Consider the following 22,221-nt stretch of genomic DNA (forward strand, 5'->3'; position numbering starts at 1 on the left):
AAAGATTGTTTGACCAAGTGATTTAGTGTTTGACCATCACCCATCATAATCAATTAAATTTCAGCACTGGTATATACTTATCTACGCATGAAGGGGCATGTTAAAGATTTTATTCAACAATCTCTGCTAACAGTTTAAACCTTTAGGGTAAAAGGGTTTTTGGAGTTATTTACTGCCCCACGTGATTTCACATGGTGTACTGCCCCTATCTTGAATTTAATAATTTTTGAACGATGTTACCATGTTTGGGAGACCCTATGTTACATGTCAGGGTGGGTCCGGTCGAGCTGGGGCCAACTGGGCCCAAGTCTAGGAGCTTGAAGAATCAATCCCCAATACCTTGTTATTACAAGGGCAGAATACAAATTCATTAGGCCTGGTCTGACTCCCAAGTCCAAAATCCAAACCAAGTTGCAGCCTTTATTATTAGCAAATGCAAGGACAGGCATAAAAGGCCCATATAATAATGGTAAGAGGAAGTGGAACAGAGTGTATTGGTGATTGATCAGATATTCCAAACTGATGATAGAGTCTTCAAGAAAGGAACAAGCAAATCGCCATGGAACATCATATGGAGAGGCTATGGCTGTGAATGGATCGAATATAGGTAGATTTAAATTTATTTTTTTATTTTTATATTCGAATTCAAGTCACATTTATTCCGGATTTAAATAAAATTCAGGTTACAAGCGAATATTGAGAAGAATATATGAGCATGTATATTTAAATAGGAGAGGCTTCAGTGTTCACAAGACCCACTGTTGGTACAGCCCTTTTGCAGCCCTTCATTGGGAATATCTCTGTAATTGTATGCTTTTTTTCATGGGGAGATATTTCCGATGCAATACTGCAATAGACCGTGCCAATAGTGTGAGCATGGTCTTGTGAGGACCAAATCTGATTTCTTTAACCAGAATTGAACTAGATATGGATAAATATAAGATAGAGTTTAATTATAAATAAATCAAATTCAGATTATCCTTCCCAACCCAACTCCCCTCCCCTTCCTACTACTCCCATTAAGCCATGTCACCATTCCCAACCTAACTGTCTAAAAATATTCACAGAATCTCTCTCCTAAAGTATCTCCTCTAAGCCATTAGGAAGTACATGTTACTCCACTCCCCAATCAATTCCTAAAATATTTCTCCCAAAATTTTCATATTAATAATAAATAGTTAAATATGGTTAATATTTAATCCAACTCGTATTCAATGAGTATTAAATAACGTTATTACCAAAAGTTAATATATATGGTTAGTAAATTACCAAAAATTGAATTTCTAATTAGTATAGTTAGTTAATTACCAAAACTTAACAAATATTGTTATTAATTAACTCATCATGACTTTTTAAAGTATTTTGGGCAAATACTATTATATTCATGTTAATTAACAACATCTTATAGAAATTGAAGACTCTTTAACTAATTTCTATATAATTGAGAATTATATTTAATAATTATCAAAAAGTATAAAATTTTAGTTATTGCTATTACTATAGTTAATAATCGAATGCAGATGGGGGAATAAAATATTATAGTGTTGGAAAATGAAATTATTAAATAATTTATATTGGAAAATAAAAGATAAATTAGTGTAATTTTGCTAGTAAACTACCTAATAAAAATAAACATTTAATAACAATTTAAAATAATTTTCAATAGATTTCCATAATTACACAAATGTAATAAAAATTTCAAAAATTTTCATAAAATAGCATCTTGGAAATTAAAAGATATATTTTTTTTGAAAGTTTATTTAAAATGTATTAAACAATTATTGGAATATTTTGAAAATTTTAGGAAAATTTATTACATTTAATAGATTTTGGAAAACTATGAAAAAATATGTAAATTTCATTGTAAATTATTAAAGATAAATGAGTATGGGAAAGGGAAAGTTGTAATTTGAACCAATAATTACACAATTTATTAAGATAACTAGTATAATATTGGGAAAAGGAAGTTATTGATTAGCTTATATTAGAAAATATAAGATAAATTAGTGTAAATCTATAAGTAAACTATTTAAAAAATACAAATGTAATAATTTTCCAAAATTTTCATAAAATTACATTTTTGAAAATTAAAGACAATTTAGTATATCAAAATTTACCATGTAGCTGATACTCAATATATCATTTTTGATCATTTTTGTCATAAAAAATGAATATTGGGTTGACAGGGAGTGGGTGTCTTGCCTTGAACTTGCTTGACACTAGGGATGGGGCGGGGAAAATTCAAGGGTTCCCCATGCTTGATGTGGATTGGGTGCCTTGCCCTGAAATCACCCAACACTGAGGATGAGACGGGGAAATTCGAGGATTTCTTGTCCCCAATGGGGAGTGAGTGACTTGTCTTGAACTTGCCTAACACTAGGGATAGGGCAGAGATGGGGTGGAGTGTCTTGACTACGGGGTGGGGATAGGGATGTGGTACCCTGCCTCGTTGCAATTCATATATAATTGTTAATTATTAGTGAAATTAATAAAAATGTTAGATTTTATAATTATTTTTATTTATTTAAAGTCAATCGAAATTTCATTTAAAAATAATGAAAATAATAACAATTATTAAAATTACTACAAATGATTAATAAAATTAAATTTATTAAAAATATTTGTTCATATTAAATTAACAATAATTATTTTCTATAAATCAATGTTAAACGAAAATACAATTATTAAAATTTTAAATATTAACAATAACTTGGAATACTTTAATTAATTAACAATAAATTTTGATTATTAATTTATCAATTAATTAATAATAAATAAAATTATTCAATGTTTCAGATTTTTCCATCATCACATGGGTCTCTGCTAGTATATATATATATATATATATATATATATATAGTTGGGGACGAGCTACACCTAAACTTGTGTGGGTTAGTTTTGCTATTAAGTAACAAAGAGAAAACCTTTATGTTGACATTCCCGTATGATATGAATTGAAGTGTTCAAAAACGAATTCCATTCTTTGAAGTAAGGTTGGCATTTCCATTTTCAGCCCAAACGCAACAATAATCAAGACAATTTTCACCCAAACATAAGCTGTTCTTCTCTGTTTTATCCATTTCTCAAAACTTAAAAAGACAGAATCAAGTACTATCACCCAAAAAAAAAAATGTATTAGCTAAAATGGAAAATATTTGAAGCAAATGGGCACCTTTCGTTGTGGGCTGGTTTCTCGGACCAGTTTACTTTTTCTAATCCATAAACATTTTGTGGGCACAACGCACAAAGTCGATCGCCGGTTCAAAACAGCATAGGGGTTACATTCTGTGATGGTTGATGCTTTCTGGGTATCGGCATCATCGGCTCAACGCTCGCGAGTCGGCCCTCTTCAGGCTTCAGCTTCCTCACACGATGGGTTCTCTCTTGCTCTGCTAATATGCTCCTTCCTTACACCTTTAGAGCTTCTCATGCTCATGCAATTGCATTCGAAGTTCCAACTTAACTGCAGGGTATATATTGGTAGTTTTTGTTGGGTGCATTGTTCCTCACCATTTTTGATACTTTTTGATGCAGTTGCTTCTTTCGTGTTTGTGTTTGTTGGAGTTAAAGTAAATGTTTTCTTAGCTTGAAATTGTGTTGGTCTTATAGTCCAATTATTGATTTTTTTTTCCTTCTTATGCATGTACTAGCATCAGTTCTCAACAAGATGAGCTTTAATCTATAGTTTTTTCCCAGTTGGTCCAAATCATCCATTCATTTTATCACCTATGAATATGGGCTCAAAGTAATTTTGAATTTCCATTATTTTCTCTTACGGGTCTGTGTTGGTACATGTACATCAAGAAAAGCAAAAACAAGGGATATCCTCGGCTACATCTATGCATTGAGGAAGAAGCCATTTGCAGCATATAACGAATAATAAGTAATTGATTCCTGAAATGATTGAAGTTGAACCTCTTAGAATCATCCAGATATTCGTTTATAACTTTTCAGCATACAGTTAAGAACAATAAAGTAAAAGATAAATGCCTAAAAACACAGTTGTGGTATATCTATAGGTCCAGTATATGGAGAAGGGTGAAGTATTCCATAATATGTGCTTCCCTTTGCAAGGAACCCTGGATTTGCCACAAGGATACAAAATTCAGGAATTATTTAGGGATGCTCCATTGCTGCTTATGGGACAAAGAATGAGACTGCACCTTATATCAGAATCGGAAATGCAACTATGCTACGAATTGCTTTTGTTGAAATGCAATTGAATTTCCTCATGGCAGAGGTAGATGGAAATCTCTATGATATCACTGGAGGGAGATTGGACTGAAATGTTTTGTGTTTGACACTGACCAATTGGGGTGCATTTTTTTATTCTGGTTCCCACATTCTTGGAGAGGTTGATTAGGAATTACATTGCCCTGCTTGGTGTCTGGTATAAATGCCACATCTGTTAGAAATTACATTCTTGGATAAATTAAATGCCACATCTGCTGAATAATTTCATAGCTTCCAATTCCACATGTTTTGGAAGTTAGTTTCATAGCTTTATTTATCATGACTTGTGATTCATGGCTTAATTGATGTGAATCTTTTAGTGGCAGCCTCTTGAGATGGAGTAACACGTTCTGCTTGGGCCTTGTACCACTAGAGGAAAGGTAAATGACATAGCATAGTTACTCCTTAACTGTTTTAACATGTGGAGCTGTGGACAACAATTTTATTTCCTCTGTTTTTTTTTCAATTTTTTTTTTTTTTTTTTTTTTTTGGGGGGGGGGGGTGGTATCAGTTGGTACTGCCTTATCTTTGTTTAATTCCATCTTACTGATTCTGTCCCAGGAATTTGATCTGCATTAATGAAGTAAGATTGGTGTTTATTTGACAAATATTTCACCTACCTTATGAAGCCAATGTGACATGTAAGTTTCAGCTGTAATATATGCACACATACACATGCATACATTCATGCACATAACTTTTTATTTGATATGTACTGCCTACACTCACACAAGAGCTTCCAACTATAACTTTTTATTTGATATATACTGCATTACCGCTACATTGCATTGATCTGGTCTATCAACAATAGCAAATTGATGAACAGCTTCAGAAAGAACCATGTACAGATTCTAAACAGGAACCCCATCCAACTTTGTGATATTTATCATCATTTCTCTTTTCTAAGGAAAACATTGAAATACATGATAGTTGGTCCATTTGTATATCATGGTCCACATGGGATTACAATATCCATACATAGTAGGTCCCACAAAAAGAAGTGGCCCATGTATAATGAAGTAAAAGAGGGAAGAAGAGAGCGAGGTCATCTAGACTCCTTTTTTTCTTTTGCTAAGAAAATTTATTAAGAGAGAAGATACTGGTGTTTTTGCTAATATGAAAAGAGGAAAGAAGTCTATCAATGCCTTAAAACAAAGGAATGCCAGGAAAAAAAATACACTATGGTTCTTAATACATTTGTTGATAAGGAAGTGGAGATTGGCAGGCTTTTGGGTTTTTCTTTTGTGGGCAGAGAAGCTTTTGTCAGAAGAGCCTTTGAAGAGTTCGAGAAGAGAAGGAAAGAAGAGAATTTGGAGAAAAAACCATTAGGGGAAGGGGGAGAGGCTTGGAGTGAGAAAGGACAGGAAGAAGATTTTGAGGGGGAGGATTAACTGCAGCTTTAAGGGGGTTTGTGGGGGATTTGGAGTTGATATAGGAGAAAGGTGATTTTGCTTTTCAAATTGTTCAGAGTTTGGGGAGAATGTTGGGAGCTTGGACCCTTGGTTGAGTTTCAAATATGTGTTTTCTTTTGACTAGTCTTGTAGTTTGGTGTTGGAGGTGTTGCCTTGGCACCTCTTGTGGATGTATTCAACTCTTCTTTTATTTTTAATAAAGCCTTTCCTTTTATTATCAAAAAAAGAAAAAAGAAAACATAAGGCGACTGATCTGGCAAGGAGACCCAGAAAACAACTTTCTTCCCGAGATTGCTTCTAACAAGTGAATCTGTGATCTAGTTAGCAAACCTAGCAACCTTGATGAACAATATGTTCAGACTAGAGGCTAACAATCATCTAGACCAAGATAAAAATCTTTAAGTAGCAGTTCATATTTGGATTGATCTGGACTACTTATCTGTCCATGACTTCTAGTTTGAAGAGGGCAATGCAATTTATTGCTGTAAAACTATATCAGCACATTTAGACCAGATTCTGGGTACAAAGAGAATTTTAGTTACAGTGACCAAAAAATGCAAAGATTATTAAGCAAGAATTATTATTAAATTGTTCTTGAGCAAGAAATATTATTATCTTGAGGATTATATGGGCAGATTTAGATGAAAATGTGAAAGGAAGTAGTTAGTAAACCATGACCTTGTTGATAGATTGGTATCTGAAATTTAGAGAGGAGCAATAAGGATTTGGTGGTGCAATTTTTCTTCTTATTATTATCCAACTTCCAAGTAAAAATTTTTGGGAAAGGCTTACTCCTGTTACATGTTCCATCTGAATCCTGAAGTGGTTACTTGGCGGTTCTGAAAGCTGAAGTTCCTTTAAAATCTTCCTATCTTTCTTCTACCCTTACATATGGGACTGTATGCCCCTTAAGATGGAATAGCTTTCTGTATTTTATGCAAGGGATTTGTTCACTGTTTGGATTCCAGTTAATCAGTTGTTTGCTGTAATTTCATTGGTACTTCCTCAATTTTTATGAAAACCAATTGGGGTTATGCTCATATACTTTAGTAAACCCAGTGGATGGCCAACAAATTCCTGGGATCTGTGGAAATACTATGTCAAGCAGATTTTCTTTGACTACACTAAAGTTGGATGAAGTCAAATAGCATGGTTATGGAATCTCTGTCATTTGCATCGCTTGTGTAGAATCGGTTTTTTGTTTGAGTCAATTATGTGACCTTTATTAGTTGCCTCATTACTATCTATTTGACTTTTGATATTTACCTATATGTCTATTTTGTTTCCCTTTTGAACACATTATCTGGTTAAATACTAATTATATATACCTTCTTAAACTCAACTTTATTACAGCCATTTGGATTTAATATTGAAATGTTAGTTCTATCAAGTGCAGCACTCTGAGATGATTTCTCTAAGGTCCAGTTTCCTTGATCCCAAAATTCTTTGAAATCTTAGCCATTATGGGAAACAGGGATATGACTCTCCATTTTCTAAAATTCTAGACAAAGATACAGGTACAGTTATCCCATGTAATGTGCTTATATCATGTGTTTATATCTAGCTTTTGAAGCAAAATGTCATTTCTCAAGACTATGGCTTTCCAAATTTAATTAAATTTCTGACATGTGCTCATATTTTTATAGCATAATTTGTTAATATACTACTTTACATATTTTAACGGTGGTAATGCTATTGAGTACTTCAAAAATATCCATGCAATATCCAGTATTGTATCTGATAAGTATCTGGTACACTAGGCATGTACAGGTATTAGGGTATCATAGAATCTTTAGTGTTTTTTCTGAGATTCCTGGTCTTGCTTCACCCAAATTTAGATATTAGTTGGATAATGGGTGCAGAATTTTGGTTTTTTCAAAGTCATTAATTTTTTTTTTGTTTTTTTCTTAGTATTGACATGATAAAAAAACCATGGTAATCTCAATGTTATTTCCTTTATGTTCTCATAGGTTAGAATCAGATGCATCAAACTTGTTATTATGCTGATGTTGATACATTGGATAAAAAAATTCAAAAATAGGTACAAATTTTGAATTGCTTACTAACACCCAAAGAAAAAGGGAAATAAAAGAAAGAAGAGAAAATTCTATGCATGCACTTGTCATTACATATTATGATAAAAGCTTTAAGCTCCTGTATTAATGTAACTTGAAATGTTGACAACATGATAAATTCCTACTTACATGTGTCAGATTGTTCAGACTGTGATAAGTTTTGAATTGTGTGTTTTCTTCTCTGTATTTTAAATGTAAGTATTATGTATGGTTTTTATGCATAAAATCCATGTTAAAGAGCCTTGGTTTGGGTATATGCATAGAAATCCAATCTTTCTCAACAACTCATTAGAGCGTTGTTCCATTAGAGGGCACAACAAGAATTCTGTTTCACCACTCCACTCTAATAATAATGTCATATTTTCATAACTGTAAGAACCAGATCTGTTTATCCAAAATCCTTTTCATAATAAATTAAAGAGAATATAATTAAAATATAAAAAATATTATATCATAAAGTAAAAGTTTATAAGGATCAGGTCAGAAAATCAAATAGATGGAAGATAATTGAGGTTGTTAGTTTGGAAGTGTGATCAATTGTCATTTCTCTTGGTATTCTTGTTGTTTCCTCTTTAATTGTAATTTGTAATTAAGATGTGTTGTTTGTGGGGTTAAGGTTTGCTATATAAGAGCACCAAGGATTTTTTTAAGCATTTTTCTCAATACTCCTTTATGTTCTATCTTTTAAGATATTTTTTTTTGTAAAAACTATAGTAAGAATGTTGATATCACTCAAAGTAGAAACTTAAGAAGATGAAAAGCACACACATCTTCAAAATTTGGATGGGCCATCACCCAATGCAAAATAAGATTTCCAATATCAGCATATGCCTTTTGCTCCCATGCTTTTTATCAAAATTCTTCTCTCTCTCTCTCTAAATTCCCAACACACTGAAGAGTGCCCCGAAAAAGTGTTACCTTCTTATTACCTAAAAAAATGGCCAAGCAAAGAATAAATACCTCCTGGGGATGAATAGGCCTGAAAACTGGTTTTCTAAACAGAGAAAAGAATTAGTTAAAAATAAATTCAGCAATTTTGCAAGATATCAATATATGTACAACATCTTTTCTATTATTGCACATAAAACAAAAAATTGTTCCTCAACCGTTTACTTTTTAAATGATAAATGGTTCGACCAAAAATCTTGGGTTGCATGGACTCACTAAGATGGGTCAACCAACTGGGTATGGATATGGGTACATAGGCACACTGCACATTGGACATAAAGTCTTTAATTTCCGGTTAGGCAAGCATGCTATATTTAAAACTATGCTAAGTAGAAACTTCAAAATCCTTCTATAATGTGTTGACTTCTGGGACAACTAACTCCCCTTCCCCTCATAGGAAGATTTGGCTTTCTGCTGTCCCCCCCTAGAATTTGCTTCTTTGTTTGGGAGGCTTCTTGTGGCAGCATTGATACTTGTGATATGATTTTAAGAAAGAGAAAAGGACACCTTTATGTGGCTCCTCATATCTGTTGTATATGTGTATGAAAGATGGGGAGTCTTGTGGCCACCTTCTGATTAATTGTGGAAGTAGCCAGAAGCCTGTGGCAATTCTTTTTGGACACCTTCTACAGAGGCAGATTTCACTGGACCCCTCCTAACTCAGTGTCTGACCTTCTTTTACAATGGCCTGGATGTACGTCAAATAAAAGAGGTGCTCTCTACGGAAAGGCGATCATGCATGCAGTTTTCCGGTGCATTTGGGAGGAGTGCAACAAAAGAATTTTTTACGATAAAATACTCTTCCCTGGATGAGTTAAAAGGAAGGGTGCTTTTTCGCATTAACTCCTGGATGAAGGTTTCTAGTATGTCCAGGGGCATTTCTATGGGAGACGTAGAAAGAAATTTGGGGCTGGTTCTGAGTTCCTCAAGTTTAGATAGAGCTCACACAGTTCCTGTGACCCCGAAACCCCCTACAGATTTTGTTCTCCAGTTTGATGGTAGTTGCTTGAGTAGACTTAACCACAGAGGTCAGGCAGGAATAGGTGGCAGAATTCTCATTTCATTAGGCACTCAATTTTGGGCCTATAGTGGACCCATTGAAGAGGCTGAAGCTGTTGAAGCTGAGGTGCAGGCCTTGCTGATGGGGCTGAGGTGCGTAAAATCCCTGAATATTTCTTCAGTGGTGGTGGAAGGAGATTCAAAGGTGGTAATAAGCTGGATGTTAAATCAGCAGGAGGGACCTTGGAGATTCTCTCATCAAATCAATGAAATCAGGGTTATCCAATTGCAGCTTCACTGTGTCTTCAGGTGGATTCCAAGGAATTTGAACTCAATAGCAGATGCTCTTGCTAAATCTGGGGTGGGCAGGGATTTTTGGTACAGCAATATAGAGCTTCCTTTTTAATGAGTAGGGAAGGCTTTTTGGTTTTTGTTTAGTTCCTGATTGATGTATCTCTTATATATCCTGTATATCCCTCCCCTTTCTTTTAATGAAAGTTACCTTTTCTCAAAAAAAAAAGGCATTGTACCTCTGCCTAACATATATTTAATCTGTGTTTTACGCTATTAATATCCAATATAAGAAGCATCAGCAATAAAAGAGGAGCAACAAAAAAGCTAGTACTCAAAAGTAATAATTATGCACAAGAAATCTATAGTGTCAGGTTAAAGAGACACCTGATCACACATTGGATGTATTCAAGTTTCAATTTATAAAACAGAAATGCTAATCGTACACACCCATGGAGCGTTTAGCCCTTACAACACCTTCTAAATAAGATGTTGTCTTCTCTAGTTCAACAATACCAAGGACTCCCTCACCCCCCCTTTCCAGGCATGACAGGTGTCTTATGTAGGGGGTGTTGTAAGTGCTACACAATCATAAAGCGTGTGATATTAGTATTCCACTTTCTAAAATGCAGCAGATTCTAACATTGTAAGTATTTGTATTTGGTGAGTATCAAAATGAAGGAGCCAGTACCTGTGTCTCAGTGTCTAATACTGAACAGAATCTGATACATCATCTTGAGAAAAACTGAATTGCAGATATGGTTGATTGCATACATTGGAAATATCAGAAATTTTTATAACATAACTTAAGAATGCAAATAGGATCAGATTATTTATGTGCAAAAAAATTATATGCATGGTATAAAAGTCAGTTGAAAATCAACTAACATATAGAAAAAAAATAAGTTTTTTTTGTCTATTATGTCAACCTACGAAAACCTGAATTGCAGTTACAGTTACAGTTATTTCAACCTAAGAAAACCTGAACTGCAAAATTTGAGATTAAGGAGATGGGGTGAGAATCCAGAAACAATATCCAGACCTATGGGACTTCTATTGGAAGGGTATTGAAAAGGTTTATCCAGCGTCTAATAGGGGAATTTAGTATAAGGTTTGTAAAGGGGATAGAATTGGATTTTGGATTGACAGGTAGTGCAGCCTGTGACCTAGTGTTCTAATTGCAGAAGAAACTTAAATGATTGGAAAATGGAGCAGATGGTGGAGCTCTTAAAAGAATTCAGAGCATTTCACCAGAAGTGGGACACCTGGATTCGAGTAGATGGTGGTGGGAGAAAAGTGGGGCTTTCATTGTAAAGTCATTCTACAATAATCTCTTTCAAGAGGTAAACTATGAGTTTCCAGCAAATAGAATTTGTTCTTCTGGTGCTACTTCAAAGATCAAGTTTATTGTCTGGACTGCAGTACTAGGAAAATGCTTATCTCATGACAAACTCTTAAGCAGGGGAATGATGTGGATTAGGTGGGATGTGTATTTTGCACAAAGATGCTGGAATCTGCAAATGACATTTTTTTCATTGCCCACATGCAACAGAAGTGTGGAGGACTGTTCTGAATACTTTCGGGTGGAATGGGTGCTTCCCTCAGTCCATTCAAGGTTTTCTTTTGGGTTGGCAGATCCATGGTTTGAGCAAAAGGGGAGGGTGATATGGGGGTTGATTACATTGGCAGTGTTTTGGTGCATATGGAAGGATAGAAATGCTGTGACATTTGAAAAATCCAGCAAGTATTCCTTCAGATTTGATAGGGAGTATCAAAAGGAAGCTTTGGTGTGCAGCGAATAAGAAGTTTAGAGGCCTGGCTTATAATCAGTTTTTTGACAGTCTTATGCAGATCTGACAAGGATGTTTTGATCAAAAGATATCTTGCTAACAGAATTGTAAAGGTTGATGTACAGAATGAAAATACATGGCATACATGTATAGAAGGATTGTAAAAGTTTAACTTTCTTTTTGGTTATTAATACAATACATTACTTTTTTCAAAAAAAAAAAGAACAAAGGATATTCAGAAAATTAAATATTTGTATAGATTAAAGCATCAGGATGTGTCTGGCATGCAAGTATGGAATGGTACATAGACAGAGTTCAAGAAATGTTGCTCCTTACATAGATAACAACTAGATATTTTGAAATATTTCAGTCTTCAGTGGCATTTGATGGACTAGTGAAACAGCCAAAAGTTTCCAGATGCAAACTGCAGTATTCAATCAAATAATCTAATCTAATAAGTTATCCAGCTTTAACAATTCTTTGAAGTGGAGGTTTCAAATTAAATTATTTTTTCCAGATTGTTTTGATTTTTGTGCTCTGTATGTATGATGATGGATTTATAGGTTATACTATCTGATACAGCATTGAGTGATTAGTTAAGGGCTTTCCCACCCTTAAAAATATGAAATAGAGAGGTATTAAATGACATTTTTTTTTATATCTTTGAGATGCTACTTAAGTGTTAAAATGTAGAAGCTTAACTAAAACATAGGAGGTGATCCAAAATCTCTCATTGAGAACTATTCTGTGTGTTGGAAATACAAGTTCATGATTCTGTTTGAATAACCATTGCTTTGTGGAAGGGTATATAGATGTAAGAGTGTCTTTGGCATTCTCATTGAGAGAGACAAGACAACATATGTATTTAGTGATGGGTCATGGCATGTCATTACTGAACTTTAATTTTTATGTGAAAAGGTCAGTTGCTGCAAGAAAGGGTTGTTGCCCAACATGCTGAGAACAAGGGTACCTCACTACTGAGATTTCTGTAGTTCTTATTATATGGGTTCTGACCCTTAACCTTATAATCTTCAATTTTATTGTCAAAACAAAATGGTTTGGGCATGATTGGGCATTATGTGCCATTAATAGCTCTTTAATTCAGGATATAACCTAGCATCAGATCATCTTTGACCACAACCATTAATGGCAGTACTATAGGGGCTGGAAATTGAACTGCTCGTATAAATCACTCCATTATCTTTTATCATTCTTTATGGAGTGTCTTCACATGTTTTTTCTTATAGTTGTTTTTTCAGTTGCAGTTCTGCCATTGGTACCAGTGGAGAACCTTGTGCTATCTTGCCAAATTAACTTTATGATTGATTTACGAATCTTTCATATCTGCATTGGTCCTGCAACTCATTCAGTTGTCCTCTCTGGTACAAAGAAGCTCAGTTGGTGCAGTGCAACTATACCGGGTGTTAGCGAGCTGGAACAAAATGCTGTACAAGTTCATCTCACATTCTCTCAGCCATTCAGAAATGTTAGTTTATTAGATCATGATTGGCTATATCTATGGTTTGATCTGTTGGTTATTAGTCAGACATTATTGATATTTTAAGAGTGTCACCGACAAGATGATTATAAGAGTTACCTCAATGCATTGGTACCTACTTGGAGGAAATGATCGACTGCATGTGTCTGAGTCCACTGTTAGGGTCCGTTTGACAAACTGTGAAACTTATGCACCTCCCAACATTTGTTGTCAGACAACTAGCTTTTAATCAGAAGTCTGCGGTACAGTGGGAACTTCAGAAAAAAGCAACCGGAAGATGATGGTTTTAAACTGGAAAAGCCCTGGTTTTCTTCAAATACCACCTTAAAAAGCAAGGAGTGCAACTGTTGTCTGAAAAAAACCCCTGGATTTCTACCTAAAAGAGTGGATAAATGCAACACACGCATATGTAAGCAAAATGATATTTTTTTGTTCTTCAAGGTTTTATTTTCTCTTCTTTTTTTTTTTCTTTTTTCCCTGCCAGTGCCAGAGGGGTGGGTGTTTGGTGGTGCTGCCCTCGTACAACAGTGATTATTAGTTATCATGCTGCATCTAGCGAACTAATTGAAAATGATATAGCTGGTGCTGTACTACTGTGTTGCCCAATACTTATTGATCCTTTGTTCAAGGATTCATGTGCTATATGCTTAATGAACATGTCCTTCCAAGTAGGGGTGACTCAATCCAAGCCGAACTTGAATTGAGTCAATTCGAACTCTAGTTTTTTTATTTGTGTGTGTTAATCAAACAAGACTAATGAGCTTTTGAGTCAAACTTTTTATTTAGTTGAGCTCGAGTTTGAATAAATAATCGAACTTACCTTAAGATTCGAACTCAATTAGAATCAAATTTGAACCCAAACTATTCAATTAAAGATTGATTTGATTATAGTCTTACTTTCAAGTCTAACATGAAAAGAATTACATCATATCTAATATCCTCCAATTATGCACAGGTGAGTGTGCATCAGAGGTTAGATAAAGCGGACTATTAAGGTTCAGTTTGGAAGGAATATAAATACAAATATGAATAGTACAAATACATACAAAATACATAGCTTTGCACTCTATATATTTGTATTTGTACTCCTTCCAAACTGAGCCTAAAGAGCATTAATACACCCTTCAGGGAGGAAGAAGCAACTTCTCATTGTTGGAAATTTTGCTCTTTTGAGGCAGAAACTGAGGCTTCTAATATTCGCTTGCTTAAAAGTAAAAGTTCCTTGCACATTTAGGGAGGGCAATTTCAACCACATCCTGAATTGATTTTGAGCAGGTTTTCCTTGATGTTCTAAAGCGATTCTTTAAATTTAAGCCATCCACGTGGCTTTGCATCTTCACGAATGGTAGAAAAACATCTAATAAAAATGCCTTCCACCATCATTATATATCTGTATTCTGTTGAATTTATATTCTAGATCTACAGCTCGAAGAGGAACCGATTAATTGCATCCAATGCAACTAATTAGTAAATCATGTGATGTTTGGTAGTCATTCTCTAATACCAAATTTTCTCAATTTGATGTCCGAGCTTACTCCATCAAGATTTAATGAAGCGAATACAAGGGGATCATGAGAGCTAATTACTTTTGCTCTTCAAATTATTTGTTCATATTTGGTGTTTGGGTCCAAACATGCATTTATATATTTTGGATTAAATATTCAAAAAGAATCCTACAGCGAATCCCATCTCATCTGCTACCCCAGAAAAGGGAAAAGCAGAACTCACAATCAGATGCATCCATCTCACTGAGGTTGGGCAGGCTCCAAATCCCATTTTGTGCATTGACGTCGGAGAGTTTTCATTCCATTTCAAACCTTAATACCCAAGATAAAAAAAAGTATCCTGTCAAGTATCCCCCAATCCCCTCCTCACTTTTTCCCCCAAAAAATAAGCTATAAGAAAAGAATGGATTCTTCTACAGAGATGAGTCTCGCATAATTCATTATGTAATTGAGAAGAGAGGGTTGAACTACAAAGGAAAGCTAAAGAAGCATATTAGACTGAAATGTACGAGCTACATAATTTATTAATTTAAGAATTGGCTCAGAGATGTTTGTTAGGTCTGCTGTTGGTGCTGATAATAATGATAAGCGTGATGTTGATACGACACGGTACTGCTACTCTCACCCAAGTACTTATCGTGTCCATATTCATCGTCTATCTCCTCCTTGGCCACCTTCTCCATGCCCATCATTCCCAATGGCCTGTGAGATGATAAAAGCTGCGGTCCTGAGTTATACCCAGATGAGGATGGGGACGGTGTGGGCACAACGGACGGTAGCTTTGAGAGAAGTGCTTCAAGGCTGCTCATTGATGGAATAATCTTTACTGGCTGGCCGAACTGATTGTAGAATTCGGTGGTCGTCGTCGTTGTCATTGCTGGGGAAGCCAGCGTTGCATGGAAAGACAAACCATCGGGTGCACCGTCAACTTTGAAGGGGAATGGTGAAGATGATGGGTGTGGCAAGAGAACACCAGGAATGCTCTCCAGATAACTGAACTTTTTTCGCAGTAAGACGACATAGCTTAAGTCTTCCATCACCTTGAGTGCCACGAGTGAGAACAGAAGTGAGACTGTTAGCTAGGAGGAACACAGTAGTGCTTTAAAACTTTAAGCTAGCGAGTCTTGCTTACCGCACATGATTAACACTGAGTGCATCTGTTTGTGTGCATGTTTATGGAGAGAGAGAGAGAGAGAGAGAGAGAGAGAGAGAACCTTGTGAAGAGCTCCTAATTGAACTACACCTTCTCTAACTGCAATCAAAGCGATGGTCTGGAAGATACATGAAGAAGCAAATTAGAGGAAAAAATCTCTCAATTCTTAGGAGCCTGTAGCTATAGAGCGACAAAAGGAGGGAGTGATGTTTGTAATATGAAGTACCTTAATACCAGACTGGAACTGAGCTTCCCATGTCCTTGGATGCTGAAAATTAAAAAAAAAAAAGATCAGCATAAAAGACAGGCCAGCTGAGAGATTTCTCCAAACGAAATACAGATCCAAATCATGTGGGTATGCGTGAACTATGAAATATATTTTGTCAAGAATGATCAGAAATATCGATTACATACTGAATCTCCTGGGTTATTCCATGCAGACAAGAAGTTGATTTCTTGATCACTTGGTTCCTTAAATACCCATTTATGACTGTGATCTGCCGCCACTTTTCCAATCAAACTGCCCACCCAAAAATGAAAAAAAGAAATATTCGACCACATTAGATCATCACTTCGAGAGCAACTGAATCTTATCTACACAAGACATAGTGGCTCTTACTTACCCTTCTCCATAATTATATATTTCATGGGACATCTTGAAGAAAAGCTCTGGTTGCAGGCCTTTAAAGTGTGAGAATTCGCAATTTCCATACACCGATGAACCTGGGCAATCGCCGGAATCGATTTCGGCCATTGAAGCAGCAAAGTTGCAGAAGCCATCTTCCCATACCAATATCCTACCATACGCGAAGAGCGATCATGGTGCAATATGGCTAAATAGTACATACAAAAACTATGATCCAGGGAGTATCGTAAAACTAAAATAATACCAGTTCCTCCTGTTTCCTCTTGACCTATCAAAGGCTCCTCCTTGAATATCCCATCTGTTAGAAGTAAATAAGTTGACATTAGATCACTAAAGAAAAAAAAAGGACATTGTCATTCATCTACGCATAAATAAGTAGTTTTCCCTTTACTAAATGATCTATTGGGATTTTTTTTCTATTTCGATTTTTTTTTTTTTTTTTGCTTTTATCCTCACTTGGGCGGTGGGTAGTTTCTAGGCAAGATCCTCCAGAAAACAGCATAGACCCATTGAGAGTTTTCATGGATACACAGGCTCCTCAAGGTGTATTGAAGGAGATGAGTAACAGCTAATGGATTGAGATTTTCCTCCATAACCTTCGAAACTGGAACTGACTCTCTTTCTTCTCTCTCTTGCTCTCTCGCGATGGGATGGAAAAACCCAAAATCCTATCCTTCCATGGAAAGGCCAATCCACAAGAACAGCTCACATTTATACTCCTCCCCAAATCTCCCTCTCTGAAGCAGTATTTAATCATTCTTTAAAATTTACCAATATGATCTGATAAGACCAACCATTTCTTCCCGGTTCCCATTTCCCAACGGTCTCTTTTTCAATCACCAACCATTCAGAAACTGTTCATCTGCTTTTCTTTTCTTTTTTTTCATTTCCTAATCCCAATTATTAATTATCAGTAAGACTTAGCCTCCTTTTAATGCAATGTTGCACCATTCTCACTCCTCAGTTTCCTGAAAACCCATCTTTCTCTCTCTCTCTCTAACCTCAATGCCTTGTTTCCTTTGACTCACCTGACACATGTAACGTATATTTACTTATTCCATCCCAGGAAAACTTCCATTTTCATTTATCCATCCTAAGAGTTGGTTGAATGTTATTTACCATGCACATGGCCAAAATCATTTCCATTTCCATTTGGTCAAATGGAGCAGTATGATGAAGTGTGGACTCTTCCAATCCTGTATTCCTGATCGACCAATATAATTCATCCTTCTGATTGTTCGACCAGTATAATTTGCATTTGCATGGTGTGGTCCAGGAGTAGTGCAGTTGATTGACTAATTGTGGAGGTCCTAATCGGCCATATTTCTTAGCTTCAATGTTTAATTTTAACTGTGTCAATGAGGAAAAATTTGCCTAGCATGCTGATACAAAGATGCTACAGAACAGAACTTGTCATATTCCCATTGCCTTATCCCTTACCTCACTTCCAACTGCCACCAATGATGCCAAGGAGAAAATTAATCCATGCTCAAGACTACTGAGGGAGAAAAGGCTTGTTGAGCACAATAAACACATGCATATGATCCTATCTATCTGAATCAAGGTGCCTGTTTCTGGGGACCCATTTATATTGCGAAATACATTTCTTTTCATGACCCCCGCCCCCCCCCAAAAAAAAAACATTGAAAGATGAGTTTGACAGCCCAGAACCGAGAAGCTCTGCTGATGAGATGGGTTGCTGTAATTTTGGGGTATGGCCTACCAATGTTTGCCGCATCGATTAGACGACTGAGAAGAGGAAAAAGTGGGTAATATAGGCCAATGAAATGTAGAAACTGAACGAGGCTTAAAATTTAAAATAATACTAACTAGCTGTATTATAATATATATTATCATTCTTCATGCTCCTTCAAATTTTCTCATGGCTGCGTCTGCGTGCTTGCACAGTTCACAAAAACCACGTAGCAAAACAGATGAATACATACAAATATACACGATATTATGAGGAAGAGAAGACAATTTATCAGAGTGTACTTCTACTTGTATAGTTCAGTGAGTAGAAAGTTGAGTAGAATGGGTCCTCTCAGATTCTGGAAAATTTGGCAGATCTCTCTCTCTCTCCATGATGACCAAAGGGAGCTTTCAGAAGGCTTGTGACGTAGCTTTCATTCCTCCTCCTGACACCCAGAAAGCTTACCAGAACCAGACCACTACACTCACTCTTTGACCGTCCAATAACAAAGAACAAAAAAAATTGAATATTCCAAGTAAAAAATATATACGTGGGAAGAGAGACCAGTAACCATCAACTTGAATTTACCGTTTTATCCAGCCTCTATCCTCATCTCTTCCCTTGATATATTGCTGTCTTCTTTGGAGAGAGATTTTAATATGTTTTCGTTGTAATAATTTGTATGAATATGTACGAACCCGTAGCAGAATAAAATAGTAGTGCTGGGCGACAGAGTCTGATGTAGTGATGTAGGGAAAAGAGGGGGTTTTGGGGTGCATGACGTTTGGATTTTATTGAATCTGGTGATTGTGATAATGGTGGGAATGGTGTATATATAGTTTTGCTATATATTTCATATCTGTTGTTATTATTTAACAATATAATTGTAGCAATTTAATATGTGAAAGAAACATAACTGTAGCAAACAATTCAACAATATAATATATTATCATTCTTCATGCACATGGAAGTTTCTGCTCGTACCACCCTTCCAATGAAATATAAATAAAATTCAGACTTACAGGTTTCACAAACAAGCAAAATGGAACTAATGACGAAAAGTATGGTAACAGAGCAGTCTGTCTGTCTTCATAAAAAAAAAAAAAAAAATGCTAGATGAAGATAGACAAGAGAGAACCTCCTTTCTTTTGTTATATTCCTGCATGATATGATTATTTTCTCATGAGATGAGTAGGTCAAAAGCTATGAATGTTTGGTTTAGGTCCTTGAGGATCCATGTATATATAAAAAAAGATTGAAAACTGAAAAGGTGGGCTATTAGGGTTTGGCTATATAGGTAGGAAAACCAAAAATTCTTTTGGGGGGGGGGGGGAATGAATTTGAGTGATTGTTCTCTAACACTTTCCAAAACCTAGAACAGTAAAAGTTAACCTTCTTTTACTTCTGCATGCATGCATTCACATTGACCGACCAACTCACTCTTTTCTCTTTTGATTAGTGCACCAAAAACGAATAATCCATTCATCAGTCTTTCAGTCCAAGCGTCATCATGAATTTCATTAAATGATCACAGGGTATTCCGTAATTCCGTTTGTTAAAATTGTTCCACCAAGGAGACCAACATAACTGCCTTTATTTCAACATAAAGTGGAATTAGATGGAAACGTTTTAGTGATATTTTTATCCCTTTCACGGAGAAAAAGATGAAAACTTTTTTTTTTTTTTGGTTGGTTCCATATATACATCAAAACTAATTAAAGGAGGATGACTAGCTTGAACAGTCATTCACGCTTCCCAATAATAATTGTACATGTAGCAGGGTTTTAAAAGGAAGCCGTATGTCAAAATTACTGCCCTGATCACTAAATTAATTTAAAGAATAAAAAGTAGAAAGAAGAATTTATGAAACAAACGACCATCACCGAAAAAAATTTGATGGAAACAAATAAAAGACTACAAATATAGGACAAATTCTCAAAAAGCAAAGTGAAAGTAAAACTGAGTCTGTTGACTTCAACGCATTGCGATTCTTTTCCTTGGACGATTGCAAGCACCAAAGTTACAGAGGAGAGGAGAAAGATGAGATTAGAATCACATAAGAGAGGGAAGAGGGGGCTCTCTCTCTCTCTCTCCCCCCTTGGCTGTCTACCTTTATTAGTAAGAGTAACCTTAGTGGAAGACCTGTTATGAAAGGATCTAGATGCCATGAATCTAACCTTCCACTTGCAAATGTAGGGAAGGATTTAGAGGGGAGAAAAATGAAGAGAATTACAAGGTACAACTGCAAATGCCCAACAGCACATCAGAGAGAGAGAGAGATTATATATATAAATTAGAAAATAGGAAGAAAAGGTGGCAAAAAGTTGGGGCGGGAATTTTAATTTTAAGTGAAGTATGTCAATGCTTCAAGACACTGCCAATACCAACTTCCACCACTGGGAAAAACTCCACATTATCACGTGAAGACTTTGGTGGTCACAATCTTGGCCTAGAAAAGCTTATGTACCCTCCAACCAAAGAAAAGATTGTCACTTCTTCCCTACTTTTCTTTGCATGCAGTAAAACAAGGCATTCTTTGGGAGAGCTCACGGTAAATAAAGACTCTCTCTCTCTCTCTCTATATATATATATATATAAAAGCTTTAATTTCCTTCAAAAGTAGGCATAACCCATTATCTACCAACAAAGATTGCAGCTGCCCCATCAACCCACACCATCCAATTTGATGATCATAAACATCGATCGATCTGCTTAAAAGCTTCCATTTAGGTTGGTCAAAAGTAAAGTTTACCCATTGTGCATCTGTGCTAATTAATGACAGTCAAACAGAAAGTGATCATGGATCAGACAATTGAAGCTCAGCGACAAAACGTGGTGAATCCTGAATCCATCCACATTTTGGATCAGGGTCCTACCTACTCATATCCTTATACCTTGAAGTAGAGCTAGATTGATCTCTCCTCTCCTGTGTATCTTTCTTATTACCATATTCGCTAGCTCAAGCTTTTCAATATGGGTTTAATTTCAGATGTCACTGTTGCCTTTGCTCATCACCGTTTGTTTAATTAACAGGTCTCCTCTTTTGGCCTCATGTAATTCCAGTCCAAATAAAGTTGTGGTTGTAATGCAATTCTTAAACAAATGGTTGCAGGGGTTTGGTTACACCACAGTCAAAGCTAAGTCTTCCTCATGCTTGGGTCAAATTGCAATTGCATTTTATCAGACTGGACCTTCTAGTGGGTTACCAGCTGGGTACAGATCTCAGTCCGATTTGACGTGGTGCAGTTTCATTTTAATCTAAAACGAACCAAAAAAAGATTTACAAACTCTTATAAGAATACAGCTCCACTTTTCTAGCTACTACCAGGATTCTTTTCATACTAGTATAGTATATTCTTCTGAGAAGCACTCAAAATGAGGAGCATGTCATAATAGTAAGCAGCTAGCACTATTTGACTTGGAAATAAAGCCAACCGATCGACAGGTAAACATAAAGGGAGGTAATGACACACTGTGTTGAGCTGACACTAGCTAGTAAAATATATGGTCGTCCATGAAACAAGTCTCCTCCTGCTGCAGGCTCAATTGAGAGGAGAGAGTGATCTGGATCTGGAGGGATGAGTATCAAATTTAGAGTTTTGCTTATTAATTATAATTAGTCCCACAATACAGGGCTCTTGGAAATGGTCCGATTGTGATAACACATCGTACGTACACAGCACCATGCAGAGGAGCTAGCCTCTTAATAATTTGTCCTTATTAGTTAGGACTTAGGAGGATAAATTAGACTAAACATTACGCATTAAACACAGTATATGATCGGACTAGAAATGATGATGAGGTTGTGGGCTTTTCGATGATGTTATCTTTTCTGCACCAGAGTCTGAAAGTGACTTGCAATGATAGAGAGATGGAATGGGCATCTAAGCTCTGTGAGATGTAGGGCCAAGCAGAGTGAGATATGTGCAGGGGAAGGCTGCTACTGCTAGGACAGCGACATGTGATCCCCACAAAGGC

General features: G+C 35.9%; 1 protein-coding gene and 1 long non-coding RNA gene across 4 annotated transcripts; one reads left to right on the plus strand and one right to left on the minus strand.

Annotated features, from left to right (window-relative positions):
* Positions 1-2,951: 2,951 nt before the first annotated feature.
* Positions 2,952-14,000, plus strand: LOC104595316 (uncharacterized). Of its 3 annotated transcripts, none has more exons than XR_016084698.1 (4): positions 2,952-3,470; positions 4,554-4,613; positions 4,795-7,162; positions 9,066-11,973. It is a non-coding gene; the product is annotated as an uncharacterized LOC104595316 (long non-coding RNA). The 3 variants fall into 3 exon arrangements; XR_016084699.1 differs by lacking the exon at positions 9,066-11,973 and adding an exon at positions 13,008-14,000 and having other exon boundaries at positions 2,963-3,480; positions 4,795-4,874; XR_734857.3 differs by lacking the exon at positions 9,066-11,973 and adding an exon at positions 13,008-13,998 and having other exon boundaries at positions 2,972-3,470; positions 4,795-4,874.
* Positions 14,001-15,168: 1,168 nt separating this feature from the next.
* LOC104595324 (protein RICE SALT SENSITIVE 3-like) lies at positions 15,169-17,452 on the minus strand. The gene is made up of 7 exons (XM_010256019.3): positions 17,007-17,452; positions 16,795-16,848; positions 16,528-16,701; positions 16,319-16,424; positions 16,131-16,172; positions 15,966-16,022; positions 15,169-15,791 (listed from the first exon to the last, which is right to left on the minus strand). The coding sequence occupies exons 1-7, from the start codon at positions 17,141-17,143 to the stop codon at positions 15,306-15,308; spliced, it is 1,056 nt and encodes a 351-aa protein (XP_010254321.1). The 5' UTR covers positions 17,144-17,452; the 3' UTR covers positions 15,169-15,305.
* Between the last annotated feature and the right edge of the window lie 4,769 nt (positions 17,453-22,221).

This window comes from Nelumbo nucifera, chromosome 3, assembly GCF_055504915.1.
Source record: "Nelumbo nucifera cultivar China Antique chromosome 3, China Antique-T2T, whole genome shotgun sequence".
Lineage (NCBI taxonomy): Eukaryota > Viridiplantae > Streptophyta > Magnoliopsida > Proteales > Nelumbonaceae > Nelumbo > Nelumbo nucifera.